General features: G+C 38.9%; 1 protein-coding gene across 2 annotated transcripts in view; it reads right to left on the reverse strand.

Annotated features, from left to right (window-relative positions):
• Positions 1 to 21,491, reverse strand: part of GPC6 (glypican 6) — a 1,157,112-nt gene that overhangs the window by 506,688 nt on the left and 628,933 nt on the right. For both annotated transcript variants that reach the window (XM_006113655.4, XM_075918824.1), the window contains exon 3: positions 2,534 to 2,925. In XM_006113655.4, coding sequence (XP_006113717.2) covers positions 2,534 to 2,925 — 392 coding nt within the window. The remainder of the gene's footprint in view (positions 1 to 2,533; positions 2,926 to 21,491) is intronic.

Raw genomic sequence — 21,491 nt, forward strand, 5'->3', positions numbered from 1 at the left:
GCTAATACTTCTTTGTAATCTGGTTTCCAATTGATGTTGAAGTGGACTTTAACAAGAAAAAGTAGAATAAAAAGGTCTAGAAATGGAAATGTGGCACACTCTTTGCAATATGAAGATTTGTTCAAGTACTTATCAATAATGAACTTATCATTATCATCATTCTGTCAGATATTTCAATTAGGAGGCTAAAATTTCATTTTGCTGAGTAGTAAGAATGAAACATAATGGGGAAATTATTAAAGAAACAAAATTTAAAATACACTCATACACACTCATTCATCTACTATATATCTGAGAGTGTTTGCCTGTCTGTCTGTTTGTTCAAGAATGTCTGTTAGCTTTCCTAAATGATAAGAGCTAGGACCACCAATTTGGTATACAGCTTCCTCTTATCATAACTTAAAGCAATGTAAGTGTTTGGTTGTACCAGGAAAATGGGATGTGCTTGGAATGGGATTGCTTTTCATAAAACCATACACAAAAGAGACAGAATCACTAGGGCACATGAAAGAGGCCGGCTGGGGGTGCCCCTCACCCCCATTCGGGACTGCACTATCCACAATCATTCCATTCCCAGGTGCTATTTAGAGAGGGCAAAGAGCATTGGAGCCCTACCCCCCAGATTCATGCAGGAACATTGCTGACTGTTCTCCTTCATCAGGGAGTAAGGGGAAAGTACACAGTTTGCTGCATTCCTGATTCTGGCTGGAGAGGGCAAGGGGCACATGAGCTGTGCACTTTGCTCTCATTCCCTGCAAGGGACGGGATGGGGAAGAGGAAGGGGAAGAAAAAGCAGCCCTGGTACAAACATCAGAGGTGGGGAAGCTTTGCCCCCTATAGACACACACATACCCACACACAGACAGACACAGCTCCCTGGCCTGAACCCTTCCTTAAGGACTCGAGCAATGCCAGTAAACGCACTAGTATAGAGGTAAAATGAGCATGTACATATATTAACTTCATATGTATATAAATGTGTATATAAACAATTGCACATGTTGGTGAAGCAATATCTTTTACTGGATCAACTTTTGTTGGTGAGAGAGATAAGCTTTCAAGCCACACAGAGTTCTTCCGCAAGTCTAGAGGGAAGGAACTCTTCTCCCAGGAGAAAATTGTCCAATAAAAGGTATAACCTCAATCCTCGTTGTCTCTCCAATATCCTAGGACAAAACAGCTTCAATTACACCGCATATCCAAATATACCCACATTCAACTACACCAATGAACAGTAATCTCTCTGTGTGTGCACATATACTTACAGAACAGACAAAAAAACCATGTTAAGAGAACATGATTAAGGTTACAAAGTCAAGAATTAAGAAGTTAGGAAATGCTTGAAATAAAGTCACCATTGCAACCTTAATTCAACTCACTTTTATGTACACATCATAATATAGCCTTTAATTTCACGCTGTTTTTCAGATAGACCTAATTTAGTGCATAGGATGGAGAGCGCTCAGATTGGGCATCCAAAATTAATAAAAACTTTTCATCGTAGTACTTAATTAGTGGCTCAGGTCCCATCTCTAAAATAGGGATAATAGCATCTCCTCATTTCAAAAGATTGTTATGAAGATTAATTATATTATGTTTGGAAACCACTCAGACTCTATAGTAATGAACACCACAGACAAGACCATTAGGCAATTCCTAATTATGCCTTAATAAAAAGGTGGACTTCACTTTTGGAATTTTTTTATGGTTTCTCAGGGACAAAATTAGAGCATATAATTTGCCACAAAAGTCTCTTACAACATGTTCAAGGCTTTATCACACTCCCAACATGACAGGTTGGAAACATGATATTACCAGGCCATAGAAGAACTTGCCCCCCTAACTTGATTTTAAAAGCACTATAGAAAGTCCATTTAGCTGTAGTCCGGGTACTGCGGAGGAGACAGCTCATCATTCTGGCACCCAAGTACAACTGTGGAGTTTATCTGCCTGAGCTGGATGAATTATATTGTGTGCCACACTCAAGCTAGGAGCGTCATAAATATTTATACAAATAAATAAATAAATAACACATACAAATATAATTCCAACTGTTCTCTGAAATAGATCAAGTTCCCTAAATATTACTAATAGGCCTTTTCTCGTGTAAATATAATTACCTTGTCAATGTGGTAGAGAGGATGACAATATTCCTAAAACCTGTGACTCAGCTGCATTCGTGTTAATGGTTCCAAGCACTCTGTACCAGCATCATACATATTAGGTACACTTAAATCCCTGATTTCAAATGTCACCCGAGTATACTTTTTTGAACTACTAATGACAACAGCTACATCATGTGATAGCACCAATAAATACCGACCCTCCTTGCATTCTAAATACTGTAAAAGGCAACCCCTTTTCAGTATTGCTGTCCTTTCAATAGACTCCAAAGGAGAATAATGATAATAGTTAATCACCTCAACAAATTTCATTGATTTACAATCAAGGTATAGATGCATATTCAGAATTCATGTCTTAAGTAAAATAACACAAATACAAGTGCAAACATAAAAAACCTCATTTAGGTTACCTTAGATACTCTGTTTGCAACCTCTCTGCCTACGGTCAGCCCTTGAACAAAGGTCCGTGCAGCAATGAAAGCTCTAGTCACTTGAACCTTCAGTTTCCTGGGTACATCTCCAAATGGTTTCAGCTGGTCTGTGTATTTGCTTACACATTCCAAATAGTCCTCAGTGAAATGATATTGGGGGTTTATGAGCTGGAACATTCTCTCCAATAGTCTAGCCCAGAAATCATTCAGCATCTCCTCCAAGTTTACATTGCCTCCTGTATAGTATCGTTTCAGTTCTGTGAAGAGATCCTGGAATACCTCGGAGTTCTGCATGTACAGCATTCCATACGTTCGTACAAACATATAATTTAAGGATTTTTCTGCATTCTCCAAAAGTTCTCGGAAAAATTCTGCAGAGGAAATAAAAAGGTATATACAGAACAAATTTAATAAAATTCCAATGACACATTTCTTGCCTTCTTAATGGTATTGCTTTCATGATGGTATTACCTTATGCAAAATTTGCTCAAGGAAATGTTGGTGCCATTCACATGTTTAAGAGAAAAAAGTCAATTATTTAAATTGTAAGTAAGATTATTTAAAAGTAAAGAAAAATGGAAAGCGTATTTATTTCCTATAGAGGTTAAAAAGAAATTTTAAATCCATAACTAAATTCTAAAGTCTCACTTGAGAGAGCTGCAATGAAAATTCTCCCATTATTTAACCTTAGCAATTCCTGCCAGTTGTCCAACTCAGTAGTGGCTAGCATCCAAAATCTTCTGTACTAAACAAGAAACCATTATTGTAATGATATGTCTAGAACTACAGCTATATTGGAAAAGGCAAGTAATGAAATCTTCTATTCTATTGGGGTTCTTAACTCATCACTATGGTATATGACCACCATAGTATCTTATAATTTACTTTCAGCTTTCAAAAATTCTTCAAAGGTTTGAACTGAGACATACTGTGGCCTGATCCTACAAGCCCTCCATATATAGAATGCCCTAGCCTGAGTAAGATACAAAAGATGTTGCTATTGTCAATAATTTAATGATATTCTGAAGCACTGTTTTGGCATCTGGACCGTTTTCCCTCCCCCCCCCCCCAAAAAATGACTGCAGCATTGTAGGGATTGCAGACTCTAGAATATCAATTTAGTGGTGGGCTTCTTTACCTATTCTTTCTTTTGATATCAAAGTTTACTGCTCCTATATTTATTCACCCAACCTTGTGTTGCAGCCTATTCAAAGTCTTTACTTCAGGATTTTATGTTCACTGGGAAATATGTCCTCCAAGGAAGCTTCAGCAGTCACCTCTGGCATCTCTCTTAGGGTATGTCTAAACTACATGGCTCCGTCGACGGAGCCATGTAGATTTGTTGTTTTGGCAAAGTCAAATGAAGCCGCGATTTACATGATCACGGCTTCATTTAAATTTACATGGCTGCTGAGCTGAGCCGACAAACAGCTGATCAGCTGTTTGTTGGCTCAGCGCGGCAGCCATGTAAATTTAAATGAAGCCGCGATCATTTAAATCGTGGCTTCATTTGCCTTTGCCTATGTGTCTAATCTACATGCCTCTGACGACAGAGGCATGTAGTCTAGACACAGCCTTACGTGTAAGCTCAGGAGGACCTTAGGAGGAGGCAAATTAGTTCAGTTTCTCTGTCACTGTCACTCAGATATTTATTCTGGGAAATTACATTGGAGTGATTCTCTTAAGACTTCCTTTAACATATCTTTGGTAGAATTCAACACTACTACCCTCTGGGTTTAAGTTCAGCTGTCTTACCTCATTCACTCTTTTATAAATCACCAAGTCTTATAAGGAACTCTCCAAACACAAACTCTGGCTATGTCTAGACTACAGGGTTTTTTTGGGAGTTATTCTGGAAAAACTCTGCCGCATCCAGGGAACACATCTATTCTTTCGCTTTTTTTTTTTTTTTTTTTTTTTTTTTTTTTTTTTTTTTTTTTTTTTTTTTGCTGAAGAACAGATGCACCCTTTTGGAAACCCTGCCTTCCTTCTCCCACGAGGAAGAAGGCCTCTTCCGAAAGAGGAGAGGTTTCTGAAATTTGGCCCAGTATAGATGGGCCAAATTTTGGAAAAGCCTCTTCAAAAAAAATATCAGAAAAAGGTACAAAAATTGTGGAACACAATTTGCGTACCTTTTCCCGATAAAACCCCATAGTGTAGACATAGCCTCTGAGAAGCCAAAAGGTAGATTTCCCCATGTTGCTTGGTGCAAAAAACAGTATCAGACTGACTCCATTGGGGCTTCCAAGATCACAAAGCATTTTCAGAAAGTTTTGAATGCAGTCAATGGGGATACTGAGACTTTAACTCAACATTTAGAATAACATATTGTGTGGATCAAACATTAGTTGGAAGGGACAAAAGTTGTAATAAATGCACCCAAAGGTGTTATATAAACTTGACAGTATAGAAGATAAGAATTTAACATACGTTCACATGAAGAAGAAACAATTCTGGTAATGGTAGAAAGGAAAGCTAATTGCAGCAAGTTCCCACTAGGATGTAATAATTATATTGTTGTGCTCTGACTCAATTATGCCATCCCACAATTGCGTATTGACCTGGATAAAGTCATGATTTCCAAATCAAAGGAAAGGTCTAAAAAAGACAACCTCATGTAGTCAATGTAAGCTATAGGGTAAGACTTTCAAAAGTACTCAAATATCAGGATGCTAAATAACACAGGTGGCTTTTAAAATTTTAGCTACAGTCTACAGTGCTCAGTGAAGTTTTGGATTACTATTTATCTAGGCAAGGATGTTTTTTATCTATTTTTTTTATGAATTTCTCTAAATAATGCCATAACCTGCCAATACACATCTGCTTCCATTGAAGACAATCTGACTTTTGCTGTGTATCTTGTTAGATGGATCCACTATTTAACAAGCATTTCAAACATAAACTGAACCCTGACAGCAAGGTAGGCAAGAACTAATTTCATGGGAGATGACATGAATGTCACAGGCAAGACCTCATCTTGATGCCAACCACTAGCTGCTGAAGTTGTGCAACCTGAACTTTCCCAGTTCCCTTGCAGGCAGTGGGGCCAATCCATGACCATATTGCAATCTCATACATGCCATAGTGCTCATGGGAAAGGAATAGTCAGTGGATCCACAATCATAAGTCAATTAGCTATAATTACATTTCACATTTGTGCATCAAACCAATCCCTTCCGTCCCCCACTTCATAATTCCCTTCACAGCCAATGAGGAGATTTTGAGCTCTACAATATTCATATAGTCTGGGTCATATCTGTGGCCTCATCAGATGGTCCCCCTTTCTCATATAAAAAATCCACATCAGTCTAATGGCCCCCTATTTAGGAGACAGGATTTTCCCCATGATCACAGATAGAAGAGATTGTGACCTCTTATCCCAAAGAGTGCAATAGTATAGCCGATGAGGGCAATTGTGGGGCAGTGCCGAGGCTGAATGATGTAAGGGGCCTTGTTACAGTATTTCTACAAAGCATTTAGAAATCTTTTGAGCTGTGGGAGGGCATCAGGGTTCTGAGAGGTAGTTCCACAGAGAATATTGAGGGGCTTTTAACAAACGATATTGTCAACCAATTCTGACCTCCTACTTTTAGTTGAAAAGGTGCTTTACACACACACACAGACACACACACAGACACACACAAACCCCTTTGGTCTGAAAAGTCTTAATACAACTGTCAGCTTTGAACTATCCTCAACATGATTTTGAACATCCAGTGTTTCTTTTCCTACTGTGATATTGGTGACAGCCTGTCTACAAAATCTGTTATGAAGCTTGTATGTTCCCACCTTGAGACGGGTGATTAACATCAGCTGTAAGAATGAGGACAGACTCTAGGTCCCCCTCCAGATGTTTTTCATCAGTGAAAAGCAACCAAAGCCAGTGGTTCCAACCCTTTAAAATCCCCTTAGATAAGATCTTGCACTTCATAGGGAAGCTATAGTGGTTTCTCTGCCAGCCCTTCCCAAACCATTGTTAGTAATTTTAGTATCATCATAAGTGGTGTGGCTGCACCACCAGAGTGAAGGTTGTATTATGATTTATCTTGAAAGGTCGACTTCTCTGAATCCTCTAAATTAACATACCTACTTGCATATTTTTGAAAGCTGGTGTGCCTCAGGAAGAGTAGGTTTTGTGACTGAGATTTGAGGCCCTTTGAACTAACACATCTGTAGATATAAATCAAGCAAAATAGTCAGTTTTTTAAAAAGTTTCTAGGGTTTTTTTGGGGGGGATATTTGGGATCAGAAATAAACTATTGATGTCAGGTTGGTCAAATGATCTTATCTTGTTAAGTTTTAACTAAGATAGTTCAGGCACCTACTAAAATTTGGAAGAACTATAGCTGAGAACAATAGTTGAGAAAATGTATGGTTTTTACAGTATGCATTTGCCAATACATAAAAATAGCTACTTTTCCATTCTCACTGTATACTAAAGCTTGACTCTTGGAAGTGCTTTCAGATCTGCATAGCTAATCATATTATCTTGAAATATACTGTGCATTATGTTAGTTCAGGGTAGTGTTAGTGACCCAAATATGTCATCATTGGCAGGAGAGGTTCCTGAGTTACAGACCCTCCCCCCACAAAACAAGTTTCTTTTCACTTTCTCCTATATTACACTGAGAGGTATTAATGACTTGATGAATAACTGACCTTCCTGAGGCTGATGGCTCTGAACTCACCTCCCAATTAACATAATTAAGGATACATTAATTACAAAGCTCCACATAACATTATAACACAATGCTGCCCAACTTGGTTGTGGCCTTTAGATACTAGCACAATATAAATGTAAAATAACTGCAACTTTCTTTACAAGCTTATATTGCATATTGGTCCAATATGAAGCCAGACTAATGAGATGCTATAGGAAAGCTATTGTCCTAAAAACTGTCATGCATTTACAGTGCTAGCTTTGTTATCTGCCATTCATGGAGAATGGGGGTTGTCAGTTAATCAAATATTCTGGTTACTTGAGCTTTACACCAATACTTGATGAATTTTTCACTGTATGCTAGCCATTGTTGCAGGATAGGTTAGATAATATTCGATAATGGTATACGCAGAAGCATGATATGACCAAATTTACTGCCACAAGTTTACAAGCACTTGACTTCCAAATTATGCCAGATGACTCTCAGAATTTTTCCGATTAACCAAAGGACAAATTGTATTGCCATCTATGACAGATGTCAGTTAACCAAGTTTTCCGGATACTAAAGTTCTGAATAATGCAGCTTATAATACATTTTCCATCTTCTTTTGGCTTTCTGCACTTTGAATACCAATTATTATGCCATTGGAAAGTTAAACAGTTTCTTTTCATTTCTTTAGGCTTTGATAGGACACAATATGCTTCATTTAAGAGAGTGGTAATCTCACTACGGTGACCCCCTGACTATGAGGTTAATAAAACTGTACAAAGCAGAAAATTAAATGTCAGATCCAATTAAAGCAAATTTAACCACCCTTTCACTTTCAAATGGGAAAACTCTCTCTGGATTAATTTTATGGTCCAAAAATTCTTAATTTTCACTTTAGTGAGGCAGAGTAGCCTCCTTTTGAGTCTCACAGAGAAAGATGACCCCACATCCCTTGGTGAATGGATCTAGGCCTGCCTCCCCACTCTGGAAGCACAGTGGTACAAGAGATGAGCCCTCCAGTTCCAGACCCTGTGAAGGAAGCAGACATCTCTGCCTAGCTGCAGAACTGTACAGACCCCTGTCCCCAGAGGGGATGAACGGAGGTGAAGAGTTGCTGGGACTGCCATCCGCTGTTTATGTCGAGGAAATGGAGGCTCCACGGTCTACAGAATCATGCCAGGGAAAGATGGTAGGAAGTAGCTGAGGGGAACCAGACATCCATTTAGTTATACTGCTATGAGACAACTCAGTGTGTTTCACTAGGCTCTTCAGTGACCTACTTGTTAACCCACCCAGAACTGTTAGAGCCCTGGGCTGAGACCTGGTGGAGTAGGGTGGGTCCCCTATTAACAAGCCCACATCTGGGGATGTGACCTACTCACTTTAGACAGAAGGCTGGTGTCTTATTTGTGGTTTGCCCCAGAAGGTATTGTTGGCTATCTGCCCTACCCAGGAGGCATGGTATGACAGATTGCTCCTTGCTCTGCCCCACCCTGAGGGACAGAGATCCAGACTGTAATCCCTGTCTGCCCGAGCCAGGAGGCTAGACTGAAGATTGTTTGTGACTCTGTCCTTTCCAAAATGGCCTGGGCTACAGACTGTAATTTTTTTACTACATACCCAGGATGTCAGGCTCATGATGGCTTGCTACGCTGCTTCACCCAAACAGCCTGGGTGATAGATTATTAGTTGTTGGTTGCCTAGCCAGGAGTGTAGGCCAAACACTGCTAATCCCTTATGATTTGATGAGCTTTATAGGGAGGGAAGTCCATGGACCACCATGAGTACAATAAGTGCTGCTGTATGTGGTTGCTTTATTCTTTCAGTCACAAAGAGTACATCAAGAGTCGCAGACTGCTTTGAACTACTGTACGCAGGTTCAATTTGATATAATTGGGCACAAGTCCAGTGAGATCAAGAGAAGTTGTAACAGCTTACTCAAAAGTTCGGGTTTGTTCATTGCCTTCATAGCAGCATAAAGGCTTGTTAATTTCAGAGATATTTAATCAACACATTGTTACCTTTTTGTTAATTAATGTAGTATTTCAGTAAGGAGAAGAACAAACAAGTGACAGATGTTAGTTATATTGTCTGATGCACTACTGGAAGGCGTTCAAATACTCTGGTGATGAGCACAGTATAAGAACCTATACAGAACAGAATAAAACAGATCTCTGACACATTTTGAAACATAATTCATTTTGTCCTGTTATCATAGACTGTTATGTGTAATGTTAAGTACTAGTAAGCTGGAACTATCTTTTTTTCCTAATTGAAAGATCTTACCTGCATCATGTCCTGTGCTTTGCAGGCTTTTAGTTGTTAGGCATAGGATCAGCAGTGAACAGAGTTTGGTTTTATTAGGATGCTCATCTATGCAAAGGAGAAGGGCTAGGTTACAGTGTGCTACAATGAAGTAATACATGGAATTTAAGAGGATGGGAAGATTAATATTATATGTTTAAAGTGTGTTTGGTGTCACCAGACATCATCTAGGCATGTCTTGTTTTTTAAAGAATTTGATAATTTATGTAATCATGATCCAAGGATTATAGAAAGCACCTCTGTAAATGAGGTCTGTATTGCTACTGAAAATTTTCAGTGTGACTGAAAATTCAACTTATTAAAAAAATCAAAATGTCTACTGTGCTAGTTAAGACAGAGGCCATTATGCATAACAAGGCAGAGCTCACAGTTGAAAAACAGGCTTCTTAGTTCTGCCACCTACCTTGTCAATCTAGTGCTGTAGTGCTGGTCTTACTACATTTTAGCACACATAATTTAACCCCGTCTCATAATTCTATTCTCATAATTTAACTCTGTCTAGTAGCTGTGAATAGAGCTACACTAATTCCAATGAGCCCAACTAGTTCTCATTGCCTCATTTTCAAGTGATACCATTGAGTTCAAGTTAAGCTGGAAAAGTGGAACTATATTAAACCCCATAGTCTGCTCTGGCCAACTGCTGAGTTGCCACAATAGCAGGTTCTCTAGGGAACATTGGCACTCTGTCTCCAAGTTCTATTGATCATGATACAGTCACCAGATATCAGTGGATAGGTATTGATATAATTCTCACTTTTTCTTGTCTCGAGGATATTGTTACAGCACAAAACACTGAAGAGCTATCATGTGTATCCTACTATTAGGTAAATTAAGTAACTCATATGGGAGCTGACTATCTAAGACCTTTTCCAGCCTGTTTATTTCCCTTTATCTTCTATACTAATAGCAACTTAAGGATGAACATCTCTGGCCATATGCAAATAAACAAAGATGAAATATGTTTTAATCCATAAATAATAAATGGAGGCTTTTGGACAGAAAGGACTGCTGGTCCATTGTAGCCCATATGCTGCCTTTTCAGTGGCACCTTACATTTTAGCAGCATGAGAAATGTGTGTTGCTTATAGGGTGTATCTAGAACACACTATATGCAATGTAACAAAAGCCTGAGAATATATGGAATGACAGTGCATGTGCTCACATCTATTTAGAAGTTCCAAACAGGAAGGTATGTGTGTTTTTATTACTTTTTATGGGGAAATACTGCTCAGAACTGTATACAGTTGTACTGATTACAAAAGTCAAGGGATCTGCCACAGATGTTTATTTTTATGGTCTGCATAACAATAACTATCTTTTAATTAAAATAAATAAATAAATAAATCCTAAGTGAATTTGCTGGTCACGAAAGGGGCCAGACTGAAAACTCTGACAACTGAAGTCCTCATTTTTTGGAAGGGCTGATCTCTTGGTCCAGCACCCTCAGGATCTAACCGGTCACAGATGAAGGATTATGCTGTACCGGGGAGGTCATTTCTGGCCCTGCCACTGGACCCCCTGGCCTGGCTCCCCACTTCCTGCTGGCCCTGCTGACCCTACACTGCTGCTACTGGCACTGCTGCATGCTGGGGGTCTGGGACCCACCTGAGAGCCATACACTGGGGCTCCAGGACCCTCTGGGCAGCCACTGCAACTGTAGCTCCTTGCTCCACTGGGCCACCACTATCAGGACTTCCAGCCCTGCCAGGCAGCCCCGCCATCAGCTTGCTTGTGGGCAGCCCACTGCTCTGCAAGAGCAGGTGTCTCTGCTGCTGGCCCTCCTATGGGATTCTCTAGTCCTGAAACATCTGTGCCGGACCATAGATGTTAAACATTAAACATTAAGTGAAATGAATGGAGATGCCTATCTCCTGGCTTAGAGAGTTTTAATTTGTAGTGATTTTCTAATTAGTACTGCTTAACACTTACTTGTATAAATGCCTCGGCCTAAAAAATCTCGATTCTAATGTCTCCCTGTTCATATTGGTTGGGATTTTCAAATGAGCCTAAGGGAGTTAGGCACCCAACTTCTATTGATATTCCACTTCACGTGAGTATATGGCTAATGCATGCTTTGTGCACATGCTCACTACAGTGTAAACTCAGTGAACATTTCAGGCTTCATTGAAAATCATAGCTGCTATCATTACACTGTTTACAAAAGTCAAGGTATCAGCCACAGATGCTTATTTTTATGGTCTGCATAACAATAACTGTCTTTTAATTAAAATAAATAAATAAATAAATAAATAAATAAATAAGTGAATTTGTTGGTCATGAAAGGGGCCAGACTGACAACTCTGACAACTGAAGTCCTCATTTTTTGGAAGGGTTGACCTCTTGGAATGGAAAGGTAGTTCTTTCAATCCATACTCTCTCCAAGATGAGCCACAATGGTTTCAGTTAGTGTCAGTTGTAATAGATCTGCTAGCAACTAGATTGAAAGAATCAATGTGTATCTATTTTTTGTCTATTTTCCCTTTTAGGTTTAAAGCAACCACATTCTAATAATTTTATCATTTGAAAAACCCAACTAGATCACAAGTTCTAGCAAACAGGATTTTTTAAATGTAGAGATTGTTCCAACTGTAGTTAAAACTTGTTTGTATTTAGGATAATTTGGAAAAAAAATTACACATGGAGCTATAAACACAATCAACTTGAATAATGAACTACAAATATCATAGAGAGTTGCCATATTAGTATGTAACTGAAAAATAAATTTAAAAGACAACAAATGGTTCTGTAGCACCTTACAGCACCTCTACACAGCAGGGCAAAAGCTGAATAAAGCTATACAACTTCATCTATATCAACTGTGTAGCTGAAGTCGAAATAGCTTCATTGGGCTTTAGGAGCTGTCTACACAGCAGGAAGTCAAAGGAAGAAAACTCTTCCTTCGACTTCCTTACTCCTCATGAAATGAGGATTACAAGAGTAGCAGTAAGAAGTCCTCCAGCTCAACATTATTTGGAAATAATGGCTTGCTTTGTAGACGTGCACTATGTTATTTCGGAATAATGGCAGATAGTCCAAAATAACACTAGTAACAAAAAATGTAGATAGTATCATGAGCTTTTGTGGGCAGTGAGTTGTGTCCATGAAAGCTCATGATACTAGCCATATATTTGGTTAGTCTCTAAGGTGCTGCAGGACCATCTATTGTTTTTTAGGAATACCACATTCAGTCTAGACTTTTGAAAGCTCTCAGCATTAACAATTGAGAAAAGATTTCCAAAAATATTCAGCTCTTATTGAGAACAATAAAGGCTGTTGGATGCTGGCCTCCTTTTGAAAAGACCCTTATTATTTTACTGAGTTGGAAATAGATTAACATCATTTTTAAGATTAAAAAAGATAACGATGAATAAATCTGCAAAAGATGTTTATAATCTCAGAATAATGAGGCTGTACTTTACTTAAATCCCTACTTAAAATCTACCTTTTCCTGCTGTGCCCATGGGAAATTAGCCAACCAAGAAATTTATTCATGTTATTTATATATTAGAAATACCTTTTTTTAGCTCATTGCTGTATGGGGTTCTGATCCAGCAATGAATTAAGCAGAGTTGTTGACTTGAGTCCCACGACTTGAACTCGAGTCTGACTTAAGTCACCTAGGTGACTCGACTTGAGACACGACTTGGATTCATTGTTTGTGACTTGAAACTCGACTTGAGACTTGCTAATATTGTTAAATCGACTTGGTGAAAATATTGTCCAAAAATGCCGATATTGATAGTTTGTACAAAAGTGACTTGACATTTATTAAATTAAGACTTGAGACTCGACTTGGGACTTGACTCAAAAGTGACTTTAGGGACTCGAGACTCAACTTGAGACTTGAACTGTAGTGACTTGATACTCGACTTGGACTTGACAATGATGACTTGAAGACAATACTGGAAATGAGTATTAGTACAAAAAGCGTAAAAGAACAAATTGGAAGTCTTGTGAACAAATTGTAAGCTTCCGTTGGACTGTGTGTGTGTCTCTGTGTGTGTCACTATCAACACCTGTTTAGTTATTCAGACTTCACTGTGTAACAGTGAGCCCTTCACTCCCATTGAAGCTGATGAGAGCTATACATGCTCATACAGCCTGAAAAATCAGAAAACTGAAAATAACTGAAAGGCAAGAATAAATACTTGCCAGCAAAAAGTAGAAAGGACCTGTCACTACAAAATAAGACATTCAGTAGGAGGTCAGTGGAATATGAAAGATGTTTAATAGGAAGCAGTAGACAGATTAAAGAAGTACACTTTGACGATAATAACTGCCTCATGAAGGCAAAAGTATAATAAATGATTGCCTTCAAACAAACTGTGATCAGACACTTAAATTTGCTCTTTTTGAATAAAACAATTAAAACCTTTCTTAGGCTTTGTCTACTCTGGAAAGTTTTCTCATCAAAATCTGCCTTTTGGTGAGAGGATATACACTGCAATGGGACTTTCGTTGGGAAAATCTCCCAGTTTTGCGACAAATACCTGTCAGCCCTAGGAGACAATTTTTTTCTTTTCTTTTCCTTTTATTGTCTACAAAGAGTTAGTGTAGAATCTGCTGTTTGTTTTATCCATAGAACTGGCTAGTGCCAGCATCCCACAATGCCTGCCCTGAGGGCTGTGCTCAGTGTTGTGATCTCTGCTGCCCTCCAGGTGTGCACCTCTCCCCTTTCAAAGCTCCTGGAATTATCTCACAGCTGAAGGAGCTGCTCTAGTTGGAAAACAAAAAGAGCAAATCACTGGAATGTTCCTGTTCTGCCCTCTACTAGGAACACAGTGGCAGGCAGACTGCTGCTTCAGAGGGAAGGGGACAAGGTGCTGTGCTACTTTGACATTACTCAGCATGGAGAGCTCACTGAGCTACTGATGATGCTGCTCCCAGCAGCTGAAGAGGCTGTGGAAGAACTGAGAGGGAATCCCAAAATGTGCAGAGATCAGGTCTGCCTTCCCACAACATGGCACTATGGGATAAGTACCCACTGTGCACTGCTCACATTGTTGATAATGGTGCCCTGTGTGGACATCGTCTTTCAAAAGAGGAGCAAGTGTGAACACTCTCTTGCGATTTTTGTTTGGTTGACATTTGGATGTCAATATATGTTTACAAAAAATTGGTAGTCTAGACATACCCTTACTTCTAGGCCCTAATCCTGAAATTAGATCTATATTCGGAGGACCTCTGCACTCACATAGAGCTTTGCATAAATCATTAGTCCTCCTTAATGGATCCAACTGTCTGAGTGAGGGTGATAAAGTTTATGTTCGAATCTCTGTAGAGTTAATACAAATCTGTATATGTGACAAACTATTCACTAGAACTGAACACTCTCTTATCTGACTGTATCATTAAATCTGGTCAAAAGGAAACAGGAAAAAGGTATATATGGTGCAATGCACTAAAAATGAATAGTATATATATATATATACAGAGAGAGAGAGAGAGAGAGAGAGAGAGAGAGTTATGTCAGATCTGAAACAGTGCAGCATACCAAAATTCATTTGTTTGAGTGCTGGCAAAGTTTCTTTTTGTTTTCATTTGTCAGCTGCTATGTTACAAATGATATTTCCCTTTTAGTGGGCATTTGACATACAGTGGTACCAACAAGCTTTATGCTACAATGCTGTAACTGCTGTGTTCTGCTGGCTGGCTGCTGAGTGTGCAGGGCATGAGGATAGAAATATTTTCTATGAACCTACAAGGAGGTCCTTGTAGCCAGACAGGAACCCCCCCTTGTAACATCCATTTTTGCTTGCCTGGAGCATACAGGGCACACAGAACAGAAGGCCCAGGCTGTGTGACCGTGAATGGCTGTAAACAGAGATACACCAATTGCTGACCAAGAGGCTGCCAAGGAGTGTCCTTGACTTAACCCATATTGATACGAACTCACATCCGTCTGCGGGGGGAGGAATCTCTCACCCAGTAAAAAAATTTAGTTATCACAATTTAGTTATCTCTCTTGCAAGTGTAAATTAATTTGAAACTTGCTTGTAAGAACTGGCGCCACAAAACGGACCAGTAGAATTTGGCCTCTTAGATAAGAAAGAGGATACGGGCCCCCAGGGGTATAAAGATGGGTCCAGCAGCACATTTTCTCTGACTGTCAATCTACCATCTATCTGCTGGTCAGGTTAGGTGTTTGATCTCCCGAGGTTCCAGAGGGGATGCCCACCTCGTATTCGTCTTTCCTAGGAATTGAGAGACCGGCCCTGGCCTGACACGCTGGAGTCGAGAGGCACAGAAAGGGGTAAAAATTGTACCTGGATGTGGTCCTTTGTCTTAAGTGTACACATAGACTTAGAGCTCTTTAAAGATTAAGCTGTCACTTGGTACCATTATTTCTATTTTCTATCTTTATTTTCTTTGTAACCATTTTTAAAATCTGTATTTGTTAACAGTTAAGAAAGAGAGCAATAGCCATTGTAACCATATGCTTTTGTAAGTCTTTTAATAAACCTGTAACTGTTTAAGCTTTAACCTGACTCCTTCAGTTGCTGTAATAGAACCAAGCACAATTTAAAAGAACTTCAGCCGGTCATAAAGGGACAGACATAGGGAGAGCTTGGGAGTTTGGATCTGTGTCACTCCCAGGTGACAAGATCCGTTGGGGCACCTTTTCAGCCTTTCCTAGGCTGCCCGCTGCGAAGGAACCCCTGTGTTCTAGCAGCTAAAATCTAAGGTGTAATAAGCTCTTCCTATATAACGGGGCGTCTGTTGGCCTGCTGGCCACCCTCTGCGACGGGACTCCGGTCCTAGAAGTAAAGACACGGACGTTAAACCTTTTCTCGGAAACATACACACACACACTGCCCTGACCGTCGGCTGACAGTCCTCTATATAAGAGAAAAACTTTGAATTCTTTTTTTAACTTCTTGTTACCAGGAAACACTAAAGGGAGGCCATAGCTTCTCATTTGACATCACACTGGCTGATTCTTCTCTAATTTGGCAGCAGAGGTCCAATATATATGGTCCCTTCTGCTGTTAGTGCAGTATCATTTCAAGAGACATTTCCACAAACCTATTAGCTACTTCCATTTAAAAAAATCAGTTCGGGTATGTCTACACTTGCTAGTCAATTAAATTAATGGTCTCTTTTCTCAATATATTTTATCAGAGGAGATAGTCTGCGCAGTGGCTAGAAATCAGGGCAAAAAACAATCATTGCCTCTCTGAGGTATAGCAAAGGTAACAGGGTAGGATAAATTAATAAACTAATATGTATGAGATGAAAAGGAGTAGCACACAGCACATGTGCACTCCCAAAGGTTTTTTCTTGATACTATTTTTAAACAACTCTGTACCTAAAGATTTTTGTTGGCTACAAGAGATCATCAATGGATAATGACTGGGTGGAACCCTATAGGGACAAGGGAACGACAGCTAACATTAATAATGTACTTGTTACCATATGTTTTTACTGCCGTTTCCCTCACTGTATTGATAGTATTTACATGGATCCCAATACCATAGTATCTGGGTGCCTCACACTCTTAAACACCCCTGTGAAATAGGAAAGTGCTGTTATCCCCATGCGTACTGGTGAACTGAGGCACAGAAAATCAAATGACTTGCCCACAGTCATACACAGGGGCTACATCTAGACTGGCAGGATTTTCCGCAAATACTTTTAACGGAAAAGTTTTTCCGTTAAAAGCATTTGCGGAAAAGAGCGTCTAGATTGGCACGGACGCTTTTGCGCAAAAGCACTTTTTGCGGAAAAGCGTCCGTGCCAATCTAGATGAGGTTTTGCGCAAGAAAGTCCCAATCTCCATTTTCACCATCGGGGCTTTTTTGTGCAATACAGTCCTGAGCTGTCTACACTGGTCCTTTTGAGCAAATACATTTGCGCAAGAGGGCTTTTTCCCGAACAGGAGCATCATAGTATTTGTGGAAGAACAGTGACAATCTTACATCAGATCGTCAGTGTTTTTGTGCAAATTCAAGCGGCCAGTGTAGACACCTGGCAAGTTTTTCCACAAAAGCAGTTGCTTTTGCAGAAAAACTTGCCAGTGTAAACGCAGCTAGGGAGTCTATGGCAGCGCAGGAAATTTATCTTCTCTCATAGCATGTACTCTTTTTACTTTTCAGACTGTATCTTATATTAAGCTGTCAGTTCCTCAGGATACAGGCTTTCTCGGTGTTTGTACAGCACCTTGTACAACAAGTTGGTAGTCTAGAGAGTTGCTTCTGGGTGCAGCCATAATATAAATACCTAATAGTAATATTATATAATTAATATATTCTCTGTGCCGTCTTTCCAAAATTGAGACAATAATACTTTCCTGTTGTTTAAGGAGCACACATATTCAATGCTGATGGGTGAAATATATACATAAAATCTACCAAAATATTGGCCCACTCATTTAGAAAACTTTTATAACTGTATGCCCCTGGCGAAAAATTGACTGCAGATGAAAAGGAGAATCTTTTTTTTAAATACAAGAAAGAAAGCAGTAACAGACTTTATGGCTTTTAAATGGAGAATGTATTTACTGACTAAAAAGGAAAAGAATTTCAAAAATAATTTTAAAAAATCATGTTAAGTCCCATTAAAACAGTGATAATGTCTGAAAAATAGATACTTGAGGTATATTACATGTTATGTGGCATTAATTACACTGCTGTCTCTACATAAATAAGTAGAGCATCATGAGTACATTATAATTTTTATATCTGTGTAGATTCTGTGACCTTACACTGCAAGTGCTACTTCATTTACAAACCATGTAATTAAACATTTGTTCCCATTAGATTCTCTAATATTAGGGTTCAACATCAAATTAAACTGTTCATTCAACCAAGCATATGAAAATATTCGCGGCTATCTCTGACATAAGTATAATTTTAGTCACATTTTGCCCCTTGTGGATAGTCTTACGTAGTCAGATTTCTTTTTAAAATTTACATAGTATACTCTATTTAAATTGAAAAGATTTCTGCTTGAAGTTAACATAACTGTGACAGACACTGTCAGAGGATGAGGGAAACTGGACTGTGCCATATGAATGTATCTCTCAAGTGTGTTCACACCCCTTTTGCATTTACTTTCTTCTAATATTCAAGATGAGTATACTAGCAGACTATATAGAAGTACCCTCATTTTTCATACATAAAACGATTGTTTTGGTTCCCAGAGTAAGGGTTTGAACTGAGTTGGCTCCCAGAAGCTTGGTAACTTGGGTACATTATTTTGAGGCTACCTGTTTAAGCTTTTTTTATTTCTGTGTAGATTCTGTGGCCTTACACTGTTACTTCATTTACAAACCATATAATTAAATATTTTCTGCCATGAGATGCAATTCTTTGCTCTCTTTTTTTGTTTCTAGTCATCCCAGTTGTGAAAGACACCTTCAAAATATAAACTAAGGGTAACCAATCTTGTGATGTTGACTTGAACCTCATGACAGCCTGGAGCAATCACTGAAAGAGGAAGACCAAGGACAGGGTAGGAGTATTACTCAATTATTAAGAGGGAAAACAATAACAGAAAATGTAGAAATGTCAGAAGTGCTTAATGACTTCTTTGTTGGTGGAGACTGGACACCTAAAATAGTGAATGTCACTGAAATGGGGTAAGACTAGAAGCTAGACTAGGGAAAGAATAAATTAAAATTTATATGGAAAGTTAGATGCCTTCAAGTCACCAGAGCTTGATTAAATGAATCCTAGAATACTCAAACAGCTGACCGAGGAGATGTCTAAGCCATTATCTATTATCTCTGAAAAGTCATGAAAGATGGGAGAGATTCCAGATGACTAGAAAAGGGAAAATATAGTGCCCCTCTTTAAAAAGGGACATAAAGGCAACCCAGGGAATCACAGATCTGTTATCTTAATTTCTGTACCAGGAAAGATAATTGAGCAAATTATTAATTAAACCACTTGCAAATATCTAGAAAATAAGGTGATAAGAAATAGTCAGCATGGATTCATCAAGGACAAATCATGTCAAACCAACCTGATAGCTTTCTTTGACAGGGTAACAGGTTGTGTGAATAGGAGGAAAGTGGTAGATGTAGTATATCTAGACTGTAGTATGGTTTTTTAATATAATCTTGCATAAAGTTCTCATTAAACTAGGGAAATACAACCTAGATGAAGCTACTATAAGGTGGGTGTAGAACTGGTTGGATAACAATTTCCAGAGAGTAGTTATCAATGGTTCACAATCATGCTGGAAGGGCATAATGAGTGGGGTTTGGCAGGGATCCGTTCTGGGTCCGATTCTGTAAATGTCTTTATCCATAATTTATATAATGGCAAGAGAGTACACTTATAAAGTTTGTAGATGATAAATGGGGAGGAGTTGCAAGTACTTTTGAGGATAGGATTATAATTCTTAATGATCTGTACACATTAGAGGAATGGTCTAAAGCAAATACAATGAAATACAGTAAGGACAAATGCAAAGTAATTAACTTAAGAAGGAACATATACAAAATGAAAAATGACTACCGAGGAAGGAGTTCTACAGAAAGGGATCTGGAGAGCATAGTGGACTACAAGCTAAATATGAGTTAACAGTGTGCCACTATTGCAAAAAAAGCAAATGTCATTCTGGGATGTATTAAGAGTAGTGTTGCCAGGAAGACACAAAAAGTAATTTTTCAGCTCTGTTCCATGCTGATTAGGCTTCAGTTAGAGTACTGTATCAATTTCTGGGTACCATATTTCAGGAAACACATGGACAAAATAGAAAAAGTCCAAAGAGTAACAAAAATGATCCAAGGTCTAGAAAACATAACCTAAGAGAAAAGATTGAAAGAGTTGGGTTTGCTTAGTCTAGAAAATAGAAGACTGAGAGGGAACATGATAACAGTTTTCAAGTTCTTTAAAAGTTGTTACAGGGACAATGTAGAAAAAATATTCTCCTTAACCTCTGATTATAGAACAAGAAGCAACGGGCTTAAATTGAAGCATGGGCGGATTAGGTTGGACATTAAGAAAAACTTCCTAATTATCAAGGTGGTTAACCACTGAAGTAAATTGCCTAGGGAGGTTGTGGAATCTTCATCATGATAGATTTTTTGAGAAGATTAGACAAATACTTGCTAAGGGTGGTCTAGATCAGTGGTGAGCAGCCTGCAGTCCATCAGTTTATTATAATTGCAGGCCTCAAGACATTTTGCTCATGTTAGCTATACACAAGCACTCAGTGGCCACGGTTCTCTGTTACTGGCTAATGGGAACGGTGTGAAACTGGTCAGCATGTCTTTGATCTGCAGCTTCCCACAGCTCCCATTGGCTGCCATCAGAGAACTATGGCCACTGGGAGCTGCAGGAGGGGCGGTGCCTGTGGGTGGTCAATGTTAGAAAAATGACTCCGCTCACAATCAGATCACCCTGACAGGGGGAGGTTGGCCACCACTCGTGTGCTTGGTCCTGACATGAACACAGGGGACTGGACTTGATGACCTCTTGAGATCCCTTCCAATCCTATGAGTCTATGAATACTGTACAGTTAACTATGATATGGGCAATTATTTTCCAAGATCTGTATCATCTGCACATCATCCTCTGGCCTCTAAAATCTGATGCTATTTTAGTATATTTTTCCTACTCATTCTCTACCTACTTCTCTGTTTTAGTTCATTTTCTTTGGTCCTAACCACATGCCATTCAAAGACATTTGTTGTGCATTTAGAAGTCTAGAAAGACCAGACCTTGTTAACAATTTACTTTAAAAGGTAAGGGGGAACTTGACCCATGCCACTTGAATTCTGTGGCCAGTAAGTAACAATATTCAAAACCATTCATTATGAATGGTTTCTACCAACAACTGTAGGACTTTGTAAAGACATGATCATTATGACTCTGAAGACATGATCATTATGACATCTCTTCTGACTTCATTAACTATTGATATAATTCCAGGTACCAGGTTCAATCAGTAAATTATTTTGCTTCTCACAGCTTCCAAACAAACAAACAAACAAACAAACAAACAAACAAACA

The sequence above is a fragment of the Pelodiscus sinensis genome, chromosome 1 (genome assembly GCF_049634645.1).
Source record: "Pelodiscus sinensis isolate JC-2024 chromosome 1, ASM4963464v1, whole genome shotgun sequence".
In the NCBI taxonomy this organism is placed as follows: Eukaryota; Metazoa; Chordata; order Testudines; family Trionychidae; genus Pelodiscus; species Pelodiscus sinensis.